This window comes from Eupeodes corollae, chromosome 2 (assembly GCF_945859685.1).
Source record: "Eupeodes corollae chromosome 2, idEupCoro1.1, whole genome shotgun sequence".
Lineage (NCBI taxonomy): Eukaryota > Metazoa > Arthropoda > Insecta > Diptera > Syrphidae > Eupeodes > Eupeodes corollae.
This window is the reverse complement of record NC_079148.1, coordinates 111,559,838-111,577,513: the sequence shown is the minus strand read 5'-3', so window position 1 is coordinate 111,577,513 and position 17,676 is coordinate 111,559,838. Positions and strand designations below refer to the sequence as shown.

General features: G+C 32.3%; 2 protein-coding genes across 12 annotated transcripts in view; one reads left to right on the top strand and one right to left on the bottom strand.

The window, feature by feature from the left end:
• The window catches only part of LOC129945180 (uncharacterized), a 71,202-nt gene extending 56,436 nt beyond the window's left edge, over nucleotides 1–14,766 (top strand). Inside the window, exons 2-3 of the mRNA XM_056054839.1 lie at nucleotides 10,255–11,346; nucleotides 11,413–14,766. Coding sequence (XP_055910814.1) covers nucleotides 10,255–11,346; nucleotides 11,413–14,766 — 4,446 coding nt within the window. The remainder of the gene's footprint in view (nucleotides 1–10,254; nucleotides 11,347–11,412) is intronic.
• The window catches only part of LOC129944471 (potassium voltage-gated channel protein Shab), a 187,204-nt gene that overhangs the window by 141,345 nt on the left and 28,183 nt on the right, over nucleotides 1–17,676 (bottom strand). For all 11 annotated transcript variants that reach the window (XR_008781450.1, XR_008781451.1, XR_008781449.1 and 8 more), the window contains exon 3: nucleotides 2,865–2,898. The gene's annotated coding sequence lies outside the window, so the exon portion shown is untranslated. The remainder of the gene's footprint in view (nucleotides 1–2,864; nucleotides 2,899–17,676) is intronic.

Here is a 17,676-nt window from a genome sequence, read left to right as displayed (position 1 = left end):
TAACAGTAGGTACATTCGAAAATTCGCACCCTCTTAAAAACAACCCGAAAGATTTTTATAAAATTTTCTCTTATTAAATCATTTTTGAGTACTAGGCATTTTAGATCTCGGTTAAATGGAACTGAGATCTAACGTGTTTAATTTCTATTTTTGTAACACCCCGTGGCTAATTTTGACTTTAAATTCTGACATCTTACAAACACAATTCAAAACGTCTATCAGTTTTTGTTTGAGTTTACATTTATCTATGATGTAGTGTGTGTCTAAGTTCTGACTTTTAAATAAAAATTGTGTTTCGTTTGATGTCATTTACTTCAATATAAGATATAAACATTAAAAGCAGTTTGTTTCAATTTAATTTTTCTACTATTTCTTTGCTTATCACCAAAATTACAAATATGCATTTAGGTTTTAAAGCCCTGCAAATTCTAGGGACTGATGTGATGCATGCAATTTGTTTGATAAAAAACAATTATGTATATTAAAAATATTTTAAGACATTTTTTTAAAGCTACCGAGGCTCCAACTTAAATGGTCCATTAGCTAATTCTCTTTCTAACATTTCTGAATGTATCTCAAGAATAAATTCTTCAATGGTGGCTACCAGTAAGCGAATCGAAGCGATATTTAAAATAGCTCAATCATTGGTGCTTAATTGACCAGCCCAAACTTTTCACCGAAATCGCATCTCAATGGTCCATTATTATAACTGCCATGTGGCATGTGGCACTATCTAAAATTACTTAAAGCACATGTAATTTAGCAAGACAAAATAATACAATTCAAAAATTTGCAAGCGTTGTTTGTTTGTTAGACGATTCATGGTTAAGTTATAGACTAAACTGAAAATGTTTGAAAGTGCCACAAAACAGTGAACGTGAGTGAGCTTCCGAAATGAAGAATGCAACAAAATTAGTAAAATTTGAAAAAGTTATAAGGCCATTGAAAGCACTGTCGTTATTCGAGGGTCTAATAAATCAAAGTTCTATCTTAAACTATATTTAAATCAGAGTTCTAACACTTTAGACATTAGAACTTGATGAAGAAATGAGTTAGAACTCAACCAAGTTTTTTTTTTAATAAACCGAGTTTTAGAGGCTTGAAATTGTCATGGAATTCACAGTTATAATGTTTAATAATAATCTTCGATGATTAGAAACGATTCTTTTGGCGTTTCCTAAAAAATATTTAACCTTTTATTTCAATATTCGATATCTCATAAACGAGTCAACATTGTTTTAAGAATAATTGAAACGTATGCACTTAATAACTAAATAACAAAAATATTTCATAAAAAATTGAATATTCTTATATTGAATACAAAAATAACATAAGAAAAGCCGCTATAAAGATTAAAAATTCTTTAGATTTTAAAGGTTTTTTAAGAAATAAAATAGCATTTTAAATTTTCAAGATAAACTTTGTAGGTACATTTTTAATCTTTTAATCTATGTACTAGACTATAGCGGGGCAAGTTCGTGCTACCTAGTCGGACATTATATTCAAAATGTCAAACAAAAACTAATGCTTTTTTGAATATAATAGATATGAATTTGTTATTTTTATTACTGAGATTTTTTGTGCTTATTTTGATTGATGGCATTCCAATTATTTAAAAAAAATGTTTCTTTTCTCTTTGCAATTATAACTTTTATTTGATCTTTGTATATTCTTATATTACAGAAATATATTATTCTATAAAAATCAAAACCACTTCTTTTAAATAATATTTGTAATATAAATGTGGGTGGATACCACGCCCATTCCTCAAAAATAAGAAAACTAACAGTACAGGGAAGTAAATTGTGATTATTTAAATATTTTATTTGAGAAACAGTTTAACTAGATTAGCAAATATTAAAAATTTTAAGTTTTGGATTACATTTGTGTATTGCCTACAACTTGTCCTTTGGTTACTACCAGATTGTTAAATTAATGTTTTACAATTAGATATGAACTCAACGTTAAGTTTGATAAAAGCAGCGAATAAATTTTGTTGATGAAATCAGCTGATACTTGAAGAAAAGTTAAGATCAAATCATTCTAATTCATATCGAACATTAATGCCAAACTTATTTCGATTCCATTCATTATTCTAGCACTACACCCCTTCCGGGGTGTAACATGTTTAGTCAATCTTCTCAAAAACTAATCCCATCTTGAAAACTAACATTATTTTCCCATATTGGTTTACGTATATGCCTACCGCATGCCAGGTAACCAAAACTTCTAAATAAACATCCCCAGTTTAAGTAACTTTTTATCATTTCCACTGACACAAATATTTTTGAATAGTTCTGGTTCAAAAATGTGAAAACAAAAATAAACACCATTATTTATAACAAAAAGTTTTCCAACTCGAAAATTCGTTGAAAAACAATCTTTAGAATTTACAAAACCTTTTACCACAAACTAAAGGACTTTCTGCACATAAAACATACGTACATAATATTATATCATCAATTCAAATGCTTTTAGACGAATTAAAAATAAATTACTTCCGCCATGTATTATTTTATTGTCATCGATTTTATTCTCGATTAAGCTAATAACAGTATTATTACACTCTTTGTGGTGTATTTACATGTATCTACAGACATGAAGAAAGGTATCATTTTTTTTCTTGATGTGGGTATAAAATTGTTCTTTTCATTTTATTCACTCAAGTATAAGTAGGTGACTAACGTGTTATCATCCCTCCCGTCCAATAAAATCCGAACTTAAACTGTATAAGGTATAATCAACCTTGAGCTATTTGTTTTTATTTAAGATTGTCATAAACATTTTATTTATTTTCTATGTATATTCAGAGAGGAAAATATATTTCAATAACTATAGAAAACATATGAACAAATATAACTTACCTTATTAATCAGTTAAGTTAACTAGTACGGAAATCTGAAATAGGAAAGCAATAAATTTTAGAAGGATATTCACAATTTTAAAAACATAAATGATATAATCCTGAGTTTTTTTTTTTTAAATAAACTAAGCAAAATACTGAATGAAAATCTATCTCATCAATTCAGAAAAACAAAATTAAAATATACTCATAACTTGTCAATTCAAAAATGTTATGTAGGAACAAAACAGACACATTTTAATTTTGTAACAAAAAAACAACATTGAACTTTTAAGATTTATTACAGCCTTGCCTATTTATTCATTCAAACGTGAAAATGTGTGTTTTTTTGCTCTTGTTGTTTTTCAAATTAACACTCATATTTTCACCCCCACATCCCCCATATACATAAATGACAAGGCCTATCACAACCAATATGATATTTCTACGAACTAAATTTTTAAATGACATCATTTTGTTTGTTTTTATGGCCACAAGGTACACAAATAAATTCGCCTTCTCTCAAACTATTCCAACCCCATCATCAACATCATTCGAAAATCCAATCCCATTTCCCATTATGATCATCATCCGTACAGAAGCACGAGGTGAAACTCAAACTCAATCTGCATAAACAAAAAATAAGTTGCATTTCTATTTTCGCTTTTCAAAAACCACCTGATTTATCCTCAGAATTCTATTAAAGTTCGTTGGAGCGCATATGGAAAGACAAAACAATAAAAAAAATTAAAATACAAAATAAAGAAAACACCAAATGCCGCAAAAGTTAAAAATATCACCACTAATTAAGAATCGTGTGATTTTCGTGGAAGTGTTCGGAATACACAGGGTGGAGAGGTAGAACTCGAAATTGTTCATGAAAAGTATTTTTACTTGAATAATTCCATAAAAGACTGAAAATGAAAGAAAGAAGTGTGACATTCGCAAAATACAAAAAAAGCTTTGATATTTGAACATTTTCTAGAAGATATCAAGAAAAATGGAAAATGACTTTAAAGAGTAAAGTAAAGTAGCTTATCAAGAGATGGCCCAGAAAAATACTTGCGACTGAAGATTCAGAGGCAGCATAGCTTCAATGGCAAACGAGGACGCTACGGTTTATAGCACGGAATTGTTAAAAATGTCAACCAATTTCAAATATTTATTGATGAATTACATAACGTGACTAAACTTATAGACTTCGTATGAAACCTGCATGCTGCACATAACTGTCTTTGACGCATTCTAACGTTTAAAGGAAATTAAAATAAAGTCAGACTAGCAAAAGTGTTAAAAAATAGTAAGTTAATGCAATCATTTTATTTAACCTTTTATATAAGACTTCATTTTATTACAACCACAAAATGGTCTTTAAATTGATTCAAATGTTGTGTGTTATTTTTCAAAACTTTGTTTTTATTGGCTGATTAAAAATGTGAACTATCTTATACGTAACAACAAAAAAATGCAGTTAATTTCAAATTTTACTGTACTACTGCGGACAATATTATTTTCATCCATATTTATACATGATAAAAATCATTCATTTTTGCATTGATAATTCCTACGTAGCTCGAAGACATCATCAAGAAATCTTCTAATTAAGTCAGATCTCATGAACCAAGAAAAAAAAAGCTTTTAATATTACAGAACAATTTATATTCAGCCTTTGAAAAAAGTACTTTCATTATACATACCAACATACAACTGTCGTAAAGCAGATCTGCAAAATAATCAACTAACACCATTAAAAGCTCAGAAGACGGAAATAAAAAGGACAACTCGTTTTAGGAATTGGTCAATGATATGGATTTCTGTCTCCATCAACTGTTTAATGAAATGCTAAAATGAGGTGCTAATACTATCTAATGGTATCAAAACAAAATTGGAAATTTGTTCACTTAATATCTACAATATCTATGTTACCATGGTTGAAAAAACATTGTATACGCAATAACCAGCAGTGAGAAAATTGGAAAGGATTTAGATGAAGGTATCTAATTTTAGACATATTTCGTGAAATTGTTGTTTCGACAATTTTAGCACGAAAGAACTTTATTAGGAGAAATTGTATTTAAGAAATATGTAGACACAAATCGTCTGTGTTGTTTTGTTTAATTTAAAAACACCCTGTGTATTACTTGACTTTGTGATTGGAAGATTTCAATTTCTATGAATAAACATAGCAATTAAACAACTTTACGTAACAAAAAAAATTAAATAATTTAACAAGGTAATAAAATATTGTGCAGTACGTAAAAACATATCAATAATTAAATTATGTATGTTTTTGAATGGAGACATTTTATTATTTTGAGTGGGACTGAAGGGAAGTGCAGCACTCTTAAACAACTCTCGATAAATGAATTTGTTAAAATATAATCGAAACAAAAAAACATCTAAAAATTGTCAAATGGGTCTTGGAAAACGGCGTCCTATTCTGTGATATCTCAAATACTTTCAGCTTTCCTTGAAAAATTTTCTTAAAGGTTTTTTTTATTGGAATCTTTAAAATATTTTATATTAACTATTTATCATGCATATTGAACAAAGTTTCACAAAGTTTAAAATTTCCCAAATCTCACAAAACATGTTAGAGAATAGGGTGAAACTCATACTTTACCTCTGTTGGCTAAGTTTTAAATTTTTAACACACTGAAATCTTAGGTTCGTTTTTTTGGAAAGTGTTTGTTTTTGCTTAAATTCTCATTGTTTATTTTATTTTTGAGCTTGCGACATAAAGGAATTATATTGCAAGTTTTGCATTCGTAAAAAATTTCGAACTCGAGATTTTAATCAAACATGACATTACGATGGATGATAGAGAAGTTGAAAAAAGTAGACCCCCCGATTTCGTCGGTCTGTTTGTTCTGGCCCCTACAGCTCAAACCATTAAGTAGATGGACTTCAAAATTGGAATTTGAGATTTTAAGGTGATTTGCGATACTAGTTTTTTCCCTTTTTAAGACTAAAAAAAACATTGGTCCCCATAGAAATTTGTTGGTCCAAAATCTAAAATTAAAATTTTCTCAAAAACGAACCGATAGGTCTTTTTTAATTTTCTTAAATTTTTCAGAAGGGTTTCCCCCATATAACGATAACTTTGTTTAAGTTTTCTTAAGAACTAATCAACCGATTTTAATAATTTTTCTGTACAAGCTTTCATACCTTCTCAATAATACAGGGTCCGGCAAAACCTATTTATTGATAAAATGGTATTCCGGATATAGATAGATAGAGGTATACGTGCAGTTTTTAGTCATCATAATGGCGTGGCATGGTGAGCATCGCGCATTTGTCGTAGAGGAATATATCCGTAATGGTGGTTTTGCGATTACTACTCAGGAGCATTTCGCATTCGATTTCAACTTGGACGACATGATCCTGTCCCGGATAGAAAAACAATTCAAGTTTGGTTATCAAACTTTAGAGCAACGGGTTCTGCACTAAAGAGAAAATCGTCTGGCCGACCTTTAACCGCAACAACGCCGGATAATGTGACACATGTAATCTCCGAGGCGTTCAGCACTTAAACATGTAGCTGCCCTTGGATTGTCTGATAGGAGTGTAACACGAATTTCGCACACACATTTTCATATGCATCCCTACAAAATGATGATCGCACAAGCTAATTGCTGAATTTGACCTTGTATTTTTTCGAAGAAAATGCGCAAAAATTTACAGTTAATGCGGATCGCTACTGTCACATGATTAAGACCTTCCTCCAATCAAACTTAAATCAGTTTACTAGCAGCCACAAAGAAGTCTGGTTCCAACAAGATGGAGCCACAGCACACACTTCACAGCGTTCACTAACCAATTTGAGAGAGAAGTTTCCAGGGCATCTTCTTTCTTTACGAGAAGACATAACCTGCCCACCATGGTCCATGGCAATCACATAGGAAGTGGGAGTCATTACACCACAAATGACTCGACGAGCAATGGAAAACTTCCGGGAAAGGCCTCGTAAATGTATTAATAATAAAGGACAATATTTATCGGATATAATGTTTAAAACTAAGTAATTATTTTATTTAATGTAAATTGCATAGTATTTATTTAAAAAAATCAATAAAAAGTTTCTGTTAAATTGTTTAATTATTTGTCATTGCCATTTAAAATATGGGAGATCTTTTGCGGGGCCCGTTTTTGTTGATCAAAAATGTCATTGATATTATTTTTGATTTAAAAAAAAATATTAAATATATTTTTGCAAATTCTACGTTATAACTTTTGTACGAAATTAAAATGTGAAGAGTATATTAATAAAACCGTTTCAACAATTTGTAAATAAATAATTTGAAAAAATAAAGTTTTTTTTTGAGATAGACAAAAACACTTAAGTTTTAAAAAACAAACTTTTTTCCAGGTACATTTTGAAATCTTAAAATATAGGAAATATGTTTTAATAGACTCTTTGGAGAAATGAACAAGTTCGTGCATTTTATTGCATAACTAAGTCTCTAGGATCTAATTTTCGTTTTCTTCTTTTCTACAAAAAAAGTTTATAAGATAAATCTTATTAAAATAACGGTAATGTCTAATGATACATATAATTTATTAAAAATAAGTTCACTTTAAAATATAAATAATATATACATATGTCCACATTTTTAAATCAATTTTAAAACATAATTTTAAAAGCCAGTATTTATGTTCAAATTATTGGAATTAGAAAAAAAATAAAATTGAAAAAAAATCCGAGACGAAAGGTAGGATTTTTAAAGGTTAAAAGTTGTTACAAATTAACTTAAAATACCCAAAATAAGTGATATGTCAATATCAAAAAAATTAAAATTGATTTCATAAGGATCCCGGGAAAATTTCAGCATCTTGTTTCTGTTGAACACTTGAGTATTTTCTTTAATATGTGTCAATTCTTTTTTTTTTCAAATCAAGTGTCAAAAACTTTTTTTTTAAATAAAGATCCCCAAAAATATACAAATGAATTCATTTACATACGTAATAGTCCTTTTTTACCTGCTTATTTCAGTTCATTTAACATTATGTGGCTTAAGTATCCTTTATTACAACACAACTGAATCCTTCCAATTTTGTTCTTATTACTTTCACAGAAGTTCCTTCTTATATCATATATAAGCTCGCAATTTGTGGTCATATGTATGTAAATATTTCTGAATTAAAATATACCACACCGGGAACTCATACAATCTCTGAATACACTTCATTAGCTAGAGTACACTTATAGTTTTGTTAAAAGTTATGAAGAATGAGTTGATGCAATAATTCGGTAGTTAAGTCCCCCAAACAATAAAGCAAATAGGTGCATTCTATTTTACGAACATTACCTTAATCCAAATTTATGAGTGCAATGTACAACTTCGAAGCTCATATTTAAAGACACCTTTTTTTAGTTCCGAAATAAAATTTGTTATATTATTATTAACAATCAAAGTGGATATATTTTCAAAAATTTGGAATTAACTGTTAAACCACTCGATATTTTCTCTTTTCGGAGTAGGTTTTTTGGCAATCAATTTGTTGACGTCAAGTAGCAGTTAATAATATTCAAACGATTATTTGAACTAGATTATTTAAACAAAATATATTGCATACCTTTAGGCGTTACTATTAAACGTAACGTAAATTAAGTTGTTAATTTTAATAATAATGAAGTTGAGAATATTATCAGACACACAATCTCTATTCTTAATCTCACCTTTATATAAACTAAGTTTATAGTTTTCACCACCGAGATAGTCGGTTTGACTAAGGCACATTCGTGTCTTAAAAATAATTGTAAATCTCTTCGATTGTAACCTTAGGAGAGATAAGACGAATACACATAATAAATAACCTTGAAGGTAAAAAATTGGTTATCTTTGTTTTTTATTCTTTATCGCATTGTGGTACTGCAAGAAATTTTGAACTTTTTTCAGCTAAGACATATTTTTGCTCTGGGATTCATATTAAGAAGAATCCCCCCAACATTTTTTGGTCCAATCGAGCCAGATAAATACTTTGGACAGCAAATAAATTTGGGATTAAAAACTCATAACCCCTTGAGTTATTTTGGAGATAATTACGGAGTGCGAATTTTATTGGAATTTTTGACCACACACTTTGGTTTTACGCTGTTGTCCACACCTAGATGGAAATCCCATATCCCTAACCCAAGGTAGGTGCTGTGCATTATAAAATATACAAATTTGATTCAATTATTTTTGCAAATTAAATTAAAGTATTGATTTGATTGTGATTTTTTATAAAGTATATTTTTGATCTTATTGAAAATTATTTAAAGTGATTCATATAAGTATACATATATATATATTTGTGAAGTGAGCATATTTGGAACAAATTTTGATCGTAAGGTTTAGGTACAGTTTCGTTACAGTTTTTTTTTGATCTCGCGATCTTACGGTTTCTTCGATCTGGTGATTTTTAAAACCTTTTCAACTTTTTTTTTGTGAACAATCAATCTACGGTATTTTAATCCTTTTCAGGATTTTCTGTTCTTTGATTAAGGGATAATTTTTTAGATTTTCGTTCAATTAACAACTCGTTTTATTGAAATTTAAATAAAAATAAAAAGAAATTTTGAAAGTTTATTGCTTTAGTTGTGAACTTTTTTCTTCGTTCGAGATCTATTAAGTGTACCATTTTTTATCGTTTTCGATATGTCTTTTTCTGACGATTTTTATTTGTGCGTGAAGCAAATAAACGAAACTATCAATAGTTTTCGTGATGTACCAAATAGAGAAAATATGACTTCTGGTATGCTCAAAGTCTGGAAAAAAGAATTTGAGGTATTATGGGATAGTTTTCGTTCAGTTTATACAAAATGTTTGAAGAACGAAGATAAAAGTTTAGATGATACAAAACTGTTGACAATTAAATCGAAATATTTATCAGTTTCAACCAATTATTTCACTACTGTAGGTAGTATTATAGATTCCATAGACATGGGTACATTCAAGGATACAAAACAAGATCTTGTTGCTCCTCAAAGATCTGAATTAGAATATGGAATTAGGGTTCCACCTTGCGACGCTGAATGTTTTGAAGGTGATTATAAATCCTGGCCTACTTTTCGTGATATGTTCCAAGCAATTTACATAGCTCACCCCAGACTTAGTGATGTAGAAAAGTTATTCCATTTACGCCTTAAAACTAAGAAGGAAGCTCATGACATTGTTGAAAAGTTTTCACTGACGGCAGATAATTTTAAGCTAGCGTGGGATGCATTAAAATCTCAGTACGAGAATAAACGCATCTTAATTAACACACAGCTTAAAGCACTTTTTTCTATACCGTCTATCTCAACTGAAAGCGGCTCAGCTTTGAGAAAACTTCATAGAACCGTTTGTGATTGTCTAGGGGTCCTTTCAAGCTATGGTGTTAAAACCGATAATTGGGATCCGATTCTTATTTTTATTATTTCTCAAAAGATCCCTGAAAACACTTTGTTTCTTTTTGAGCAAAGTCTACCGAAAGAAAATGAAATTCCTACATGGAAATCTTTGGATGATTTTCTTGCTTCGAGATACAAGATACTTGAATCTGTTGAAGAAGTCAAGCAATGTCCCCGTAAAGGTGCGAATCAATCATCCAATTTAAATTCTAAAAAGGTAAACTCTTTTCATGTTGAACAAAAGAATTTCAGTTGTAAGGTATGCAATAGCAATCATCCCTTGCGTTCATGCAAGAAATTTTTGGACATGGATGTTTCATCTCGTCGTAAAGTAGTACAAGTCCAAAAGTACTGCTACAACTGCCTTGCACTCACACATGCGGTATATGAGTGTAAAAGTAAAGTTTCTTGCGACAAGTGCGGTAGAAGGCACCACAGTTTGCTTCACTTTTCCCAACAAAATCAATCATCTCAGGATACAAGATCAACTCCTCTATCTCAAACTCCTCTTGCTACCACCCCCACCCCCATACAGTCCACTTCGAAAATAGAACAACAAAAAACGCTGGATTTAGAAAAGGATATAAATTCTAATTCGTCTACACTTAAAAGTTTCCTTGTTAACCAGCAAAAGAATATTTTACTAGCTACAGCTTTGGTTAAAATTAATGTTCATAATCAAACCATTCTTTTGAGAGCTTTAATCGACCCTGGTTCTGAAGCTACTTATATTTTACAATCCGTAGTGAACCGATTTAAGCTTTTTACACGGTCAACCAATGCATCTATTTGTGGCATTGGACAAGTTCAAAGCGAATTTTCAACGAGTATGTGTCCTCTCACGCTCGAATCTCGCATCAACCCTGATGTACATATACCGGTTTCGGCCGTTGTTTTGAAAAAGCTGACAGGAAATTTGCCATCGCAGTCTGTTGACGCATCAAACTTGGTTGAGCTCAAGGGATTACGATTGGCAGATCCTAACTTTGATAAACCCGCTTCGATAGACATTTTGATCGGAGCAGATATCTACCCTCTTATTCTACGTGAAGGTGTTAAGAAAGAAAAGGACTTTTCACCAATTGCTCAAAATACGGTTTTCGGATGGGTTCTTTCTGGACCATGTGAAGTTGGTTTAAAGAAACCAACTTTTCATACATTTTTTAGTGAGATTTGTTTAGAAAAACAAATTCAGAGATTTTGGGAACTCGAAGAAGTTCCAGAAATAAAACCCTTTTCTAACGAAGATAAATTTTGTGAAAAATTGTATACGGATACAACAACTCGCAATCTAGATGGCAGCTATACAGTGAAACTTCCATTTAAGCCTCACCTAAATATATCGGATTTAGGTCTTTCCAGAAGTAGTGCAGTTTTACAATTTCTGCGACAAGAGAAGCGTCTTCTTTGCGATATATCGCTCAGAGAAGAGTATAACAAAGTTCTGAACGAATACATTTCTTTGAAGCACATGACGCTTAGGTCAAAAGGTGAATTAAATCTTTCCACACAGAACTTTTATTTGCCGCACCATGCTGTGGTTAAACCGGACAGTGCTTCAACAAAGGTTAGAGTCGTTTTTAACGCAAGTGCTTCTACCAACAAAGGGCATAGCCTGAACGATTTTTTGTGTACCGGTCCTGCTCTTCAAAATGACCTACAAACTATTTTATTAAAATGGCGACAGTATCCCTATGTTTTTAATAGCGATATTGAGAAAATGTATCGCCAAATACATGTTCACCCCGATCATCATAGATTCCAAAGAATAATTTTTCGATCGTCAAATTCAGAATCAGATTTGGCTGATTTTGAAATAAATAGGGTTACTTTTGGAGTTAACTGTGCTCCATATTTGGCAATCCGAACATTACATCAACTTGCCTCTGATGAAGGAAACCAATATCCTTTAGCAAAGGATATGGTATTGTCAGATTTTTATGTGGACGACGTTTTTTCTGGAGGGTTCGATCTAGATACTGTTGTTCAAGCTCAAACTCAGTTAAATGCACTTCTTTTGTCCGGAGGGTTTTGCTTGAAAAAATGGACTGCAAACCACCCTCGCTTGTTGGAAAACATTCCTAGGGGGGATGTTTTAGACCAACACTTTCTTATGTTCGATGAGAATTCACATTCGAAAGTTCTAGGTATAGGGTGGAATGCAAGGGAAGATTGCTTCTATATTCGATGTAAACTATTTTCTTCAACAACTGTTTTGACTAAACGTGAGCTTTTTTCAAATATAGCTAAAATATATGACCCTATAGGTTGGCTTGCGCCAACAACAATTTTACTAAAGATTTTATTGCAAGATGTCTGGAAAGACAAAACCGAATGGGATGCGCCCATAAAATCAACTCGGTTAGAGACATGGAAAGATTTTGTGAAATCCTTTCCTATAATAAAGGATCTCAGAATCCCAAGATGGATCAATTATACTCCAGATATGTGTGTTGAAATACACGGATTTTGCGATGCATCTCTAAGTGCATATGCTGCTGCTGTCTACTCTAGGATTTCAGATTCATCTGGAAATGTGTTTATCAACCTTCTTTGCTCAAAAACAAAAGTGGCTCCCCTAAAAGCCATTTCCATACCTCGGCTGGAGCTTTGTGGAGCTGTTTTGCTAACAAGGTTAGTAAACGCTGTACAAAGTAGTCTACGCCTGAAAAACTATCATGTTTACCTTTGGACGGATTCAATGATTGTTCTTTATTGGATTCGTGACTGCCCATCTCGACTTGAAACGTTTGTCCGAAACCGGGTCTCTAAAGTACAAACTGAGAGTCCGCCAGGTTGTATTTGGAAACATGTTCCTTCTGAACACAATCCAGCTGACATCGCTTCCCGCGGTGTAATGCCTCAGAATTTAATAAACAATGACCAATGGTGGCATGGTCCAAGTTGGTTAAAGAATTCCCAGGAAACTTGGCCAATAACGAAGATTCAAAAGGATCCCAATTGGAATCTTGAAATCAAACAAATTAAAAGCTTTGTAGTAAATCAAAACACAAATGATGATATTTTGAGAAGATTTTCATGTTACTCTCGTGCTATAAAAGTCATATCATATTTGTTTAGATTTATTAACCTAGCTTCTCGCAAAAGAAAAAGGTTTTATCCTTTCAGATACTTTTCTATTAAGTTAACTCATCATGAATTAACTTTTGTGAAAACTCGACTCGTTGTACTAGCACAACGCTTCTATTTTAGTGAAGAGTTCAACGCTCTATGTAACTCGAAACCGTTAAGTAAAAATAGTACAATTTTATCGCTTAACCCTACCTTAGACTCTGACCTAATCATGAGAGTCAACGGCCGTTTAACTAATGCAAATTTGAGTTACAATGAAAAATATCCAATAATATTGCCATACTCATGTCCGTTGTCGAAATTGCTAGTAGGATTCTTCCATAAAATTTCCCTACATGGAGGGAACCAACAAGTCATGTACCTAATGCGAAAGTCATTTTGGATTCCAAAACTAAAAAACTTAATAAAATCGTTTGCCAATAGTTGCATTGTTTGTGTTTTACACAAAAAGGAACTTCAAACCCAAATTATGGGAACACTCCCTCCCGAAAGGGTTAACTATTCCTTTCCATTCACTCATGTTGGATTGGATTTCGCTGGCCCCTTTGAACTAAAGGTTCAAAAGGGTCGGTTCTATCAAGCAATAAAAGGTTATGCTTGTCTTTTTATTTGTCTCTGTACAAAAGCTGTACATTTAGAAGCTGTAGGAAGTCTATCAACGGAGTCGTTTTTAGCGGCTCTTGATAGATTTGTCGGTCGTAGAGGTGTTCCCCAACAACTTTTCTCTGATAACGGCACCAATTTTGTTGCTGCTAATAAAATATTAAAAAAGGAGTTGAAAAAAGCCGTATCAGAAGCTACATTGGAAGCTGAAAAACTCTATCTACCAATGAATTTGAAGTGGAATTTCATTCCACCAGGTTCTCCTCATATGGGTGGTCTATGGGAAGCTGGTATAAAGTCGTTTAAAACACACTTTAAGAAGGTTGTTGGAAACTCCAGGCTAACGTTTGAAGAGTTTTCCACACTGCTTGTTAAAATTGAGTCATGTATGAACTCCCGCCCTATTTCTCCGATTAGTGAGAACCCTTCTGACCCTCTTCCCTTAACACCGGGACATTTTTTAAAAGGTGCACCCCTGCTCTCCTTACCCGAAAGCCAAGTTGGCGAAATTTCAAAACTAAGGAATTGGGAAAGAGTCCAGCAAATTTTATACTCTTTTTCAAAACGATGGAAGGAGGAATATTTGACCGATCTTCAACGAAGAACAAAGTGGAAATTTCCTAAGCGTAATATCAAAGTTGGAGACGTTGTAGTTGTGCGCAACGAAAATCTACCACCCACTCAATGGCGACTGGGAAAAATAGTGGCTGTTCACCCTGGAAAAGATGGAAAGGTTCGCGTTGCTACCGTTAAAACTCAACAAGGCGAAATTCTACGCCCTATAGTTAAATTATGTCTCTTGCCTGTCGATCAGGAAGTGTTCCAGGTGTATCTTGCTTCACAAAACAAATAATAAATTTAAGCTAATTAACTTAATACATTCATTATTTTTGATATTTTATTGACGGTTCTGCACAGCACCTTTTGAAATTTAATCAATAAATTTATCTATTTAATTTTTTTTAACTGACATTTGTATTCCCACTAACATGTCTGAGTGAGTAAGGGCACTCTTTAAACAACCCTCAACGTTGGATTTACTAATCTTATTTTTTTTCCTGAGTAGCGAATCGAGGCGCTTCTTTAACAAAATACCTCCACCGATGGACTCGCTACGTAAAATCTATCAACTTTTCAGATGCATGGATTCTATACTTTTTGCATTTCTGCAAAGGGAGGCCGGAATGTTGACGTCAAGTAGCAGTTAATAATATTCAAACGATTATTTGAACTAGATTATTTAAACAAAATATATTGCATACCTTTAGGCGTTACTATTAAACGTAACGTAAATTAAGTTGTTAATTTTAATAATAATGAAGTTGAGAATATTATCAGACACACAATCTCTATTCTTAATCTCACCTTTATATAAACTAAGTTTATAGTTTTCACCACCGAGATAGTCGGTTTGACTAAGGCACATTCGTGTCTTAAAAATAATTGTAAATCTCTTCGATTGTAACCTTAGGAGAGATTAGACGAATACACATAATAAATAACCTTGAAGGTAAAAAATTGGTTATCTTTGTTTTTTATTCTTTATCGCATTGTGGTACTGCAAGAAATTTTGAACTTTTTTCAGCTAAGACATATTTTTGCTCTGGGATTCATATTAAGAAGAATCCCCCCAACACAATTTGTTGAAGGAACGCTTGATGTGTATCTAAAATCATGTGATTTAACACCGCTGGGCTATTTCTTGACTCATTGAAAAAGAATATACAGTAGCGAGCAAAAAAAAAGCAAACAGTCACACCAAAATCAATTATTATTGCTTTATCTTTCGTAACGGTAAAATTTTGTTTTTCCGTTTCGGATATGTGTACCCATTGTGTAGCCATTCTGTTTATAATAGCAATATGTAATTGGTCTCTCTCTAGTGTTTGCAAATTAACATTTAGTTAGAAAAACATAATTTTACTGAGAGCAAAAAAAATGCAAATGGCAAATATGACTAGGATGGTAGGTACATAAAATGTATTCTTTGGTTTCAATTAATTAGAATATGCAATTAATAGAAGCAACTATCTATTGGATGCAAGAAAGCAATAATTAACGCTGCTAACAACGGAAGATTAATGCAGGATATCGCTTTGGAGTTTTGTGTAGCAACATCAACAATATCGCGTATTATATCCCTATATCGGGAACAAGGGGATATCAATCGCAAAGTGGGAAGTGGCCGTCCACGCAAAACAACTTCCAGATTAGATCGTGAGATCATAAGATAGGTAAAAGTTAATCCCTTTAAAACTGCAGTGGAAGTTACTCAGGACTTGAATGAACATTTTGATGTTAACGTAGGGGTACACACAGTTAGGCGACGATTAGTGGAGTCAAAACTGTATGCAAGACGACCAGCTAGAAAACCATACATCAGTTCCATCAATAGGAAGAAACTGCTAGATTTTGCAAAGCGCCATATGCATTGGACAAGTGAGCAATGGACAAAAGTTTTATGGAGTGATGAGAGCAAGTTCAACTTGTTCTCGTCAGATGGCATTAGGTATGTGCGAAGGCCACCGGGACAAAGGTACAGCCCTAGATATCAAGTTCCAACAATTAAACATGGGGGAGGGTCAGTAATGGTGTGGGGTAAGCAATTTAAAATATTCATGAAATCAAATTTGTAGTTTGGCTTTTTCAAAGGCTCATTTTCTCGTCAAGGCGTGGGCCCGATTTGTCAAGTAAGCGGCCGGATGAATGCCCAAATGTATAAGGGCATTTTAGAAGACCATATGCTTCCACATTTGCGGACGAATATGCCTGAAAGCAGCTATTTCAACACGACAACGACCCAAAAAACACCAGCCGTTTGGTAAGAAACTTCTTAGAAGAGAAGAGGGTTCATGTTTTAAACTGGCCAGCACAACCTCCCGACCTCAATCCCATAGAGAATTTATGGGATCATGTAGATCGCGAGATAAGAAAGCGAAATCATTCAAATTGTACCGAGTTGATGGAACAAATAAGGACTGAATGGGAACAAATACCTGCGAGCTATTTAATGTCGTTGATTGACTCAATGCCTAAAAGGTTACGCGCCGTTATTGCCAATAAAGGTTTCGCAACAAAATATTAAAATATTTAAGTACAAAATTTCTTCAAAAAAGATGAATAAATCCGGTTTTTTTTAAATTTTCCACGAATTTGCATTTTTTTTGCTTGGCGTAAAATCCAAGTTTAGGAACATTTTTTACAATTACTATTTTCATGGAGTAAGATTGGGTAAAATTCAAATCTGTTTAAAGAAAAAAATTAATTTGAACATTTTATGCTAAATTTCAAAGTATTATAATCTAAAATGACTTAGTTCTTGCTAAATATTGTACCAACTTTTTTGGTTGCATTTTTTTTGCTCGGTACTGTAAGTCGTTTATAGAAGCTTAGTCATAGTATATTCCAGTAAGCTGCGGCTTTGATAACATAGCATAAAATTAAATTGAGTACCTATGCGTTTTTTTTTCTTGAAAACGACAAATCTAAAAAACACGCTTTTTATGATTTATATAACTATAGTAATTTGTACCTGTACTCATGTACTCATAAATATTGATGAAAATTTCTTTGGAAATATCTCCTATAAAATGCGATCATGAGAAGAAATTAAGATCTGGTAGAACGATCATCCGAACAACCGATCTCTCTATTGAATTATCAATTTATCATCATAAAAAAACCGAACTATTAAAAGAGTTTAAAGAAGAAGAATTTCGTTAGATCTCTTAATTTATAGCCCGACGGAACAAAGTCATTAACA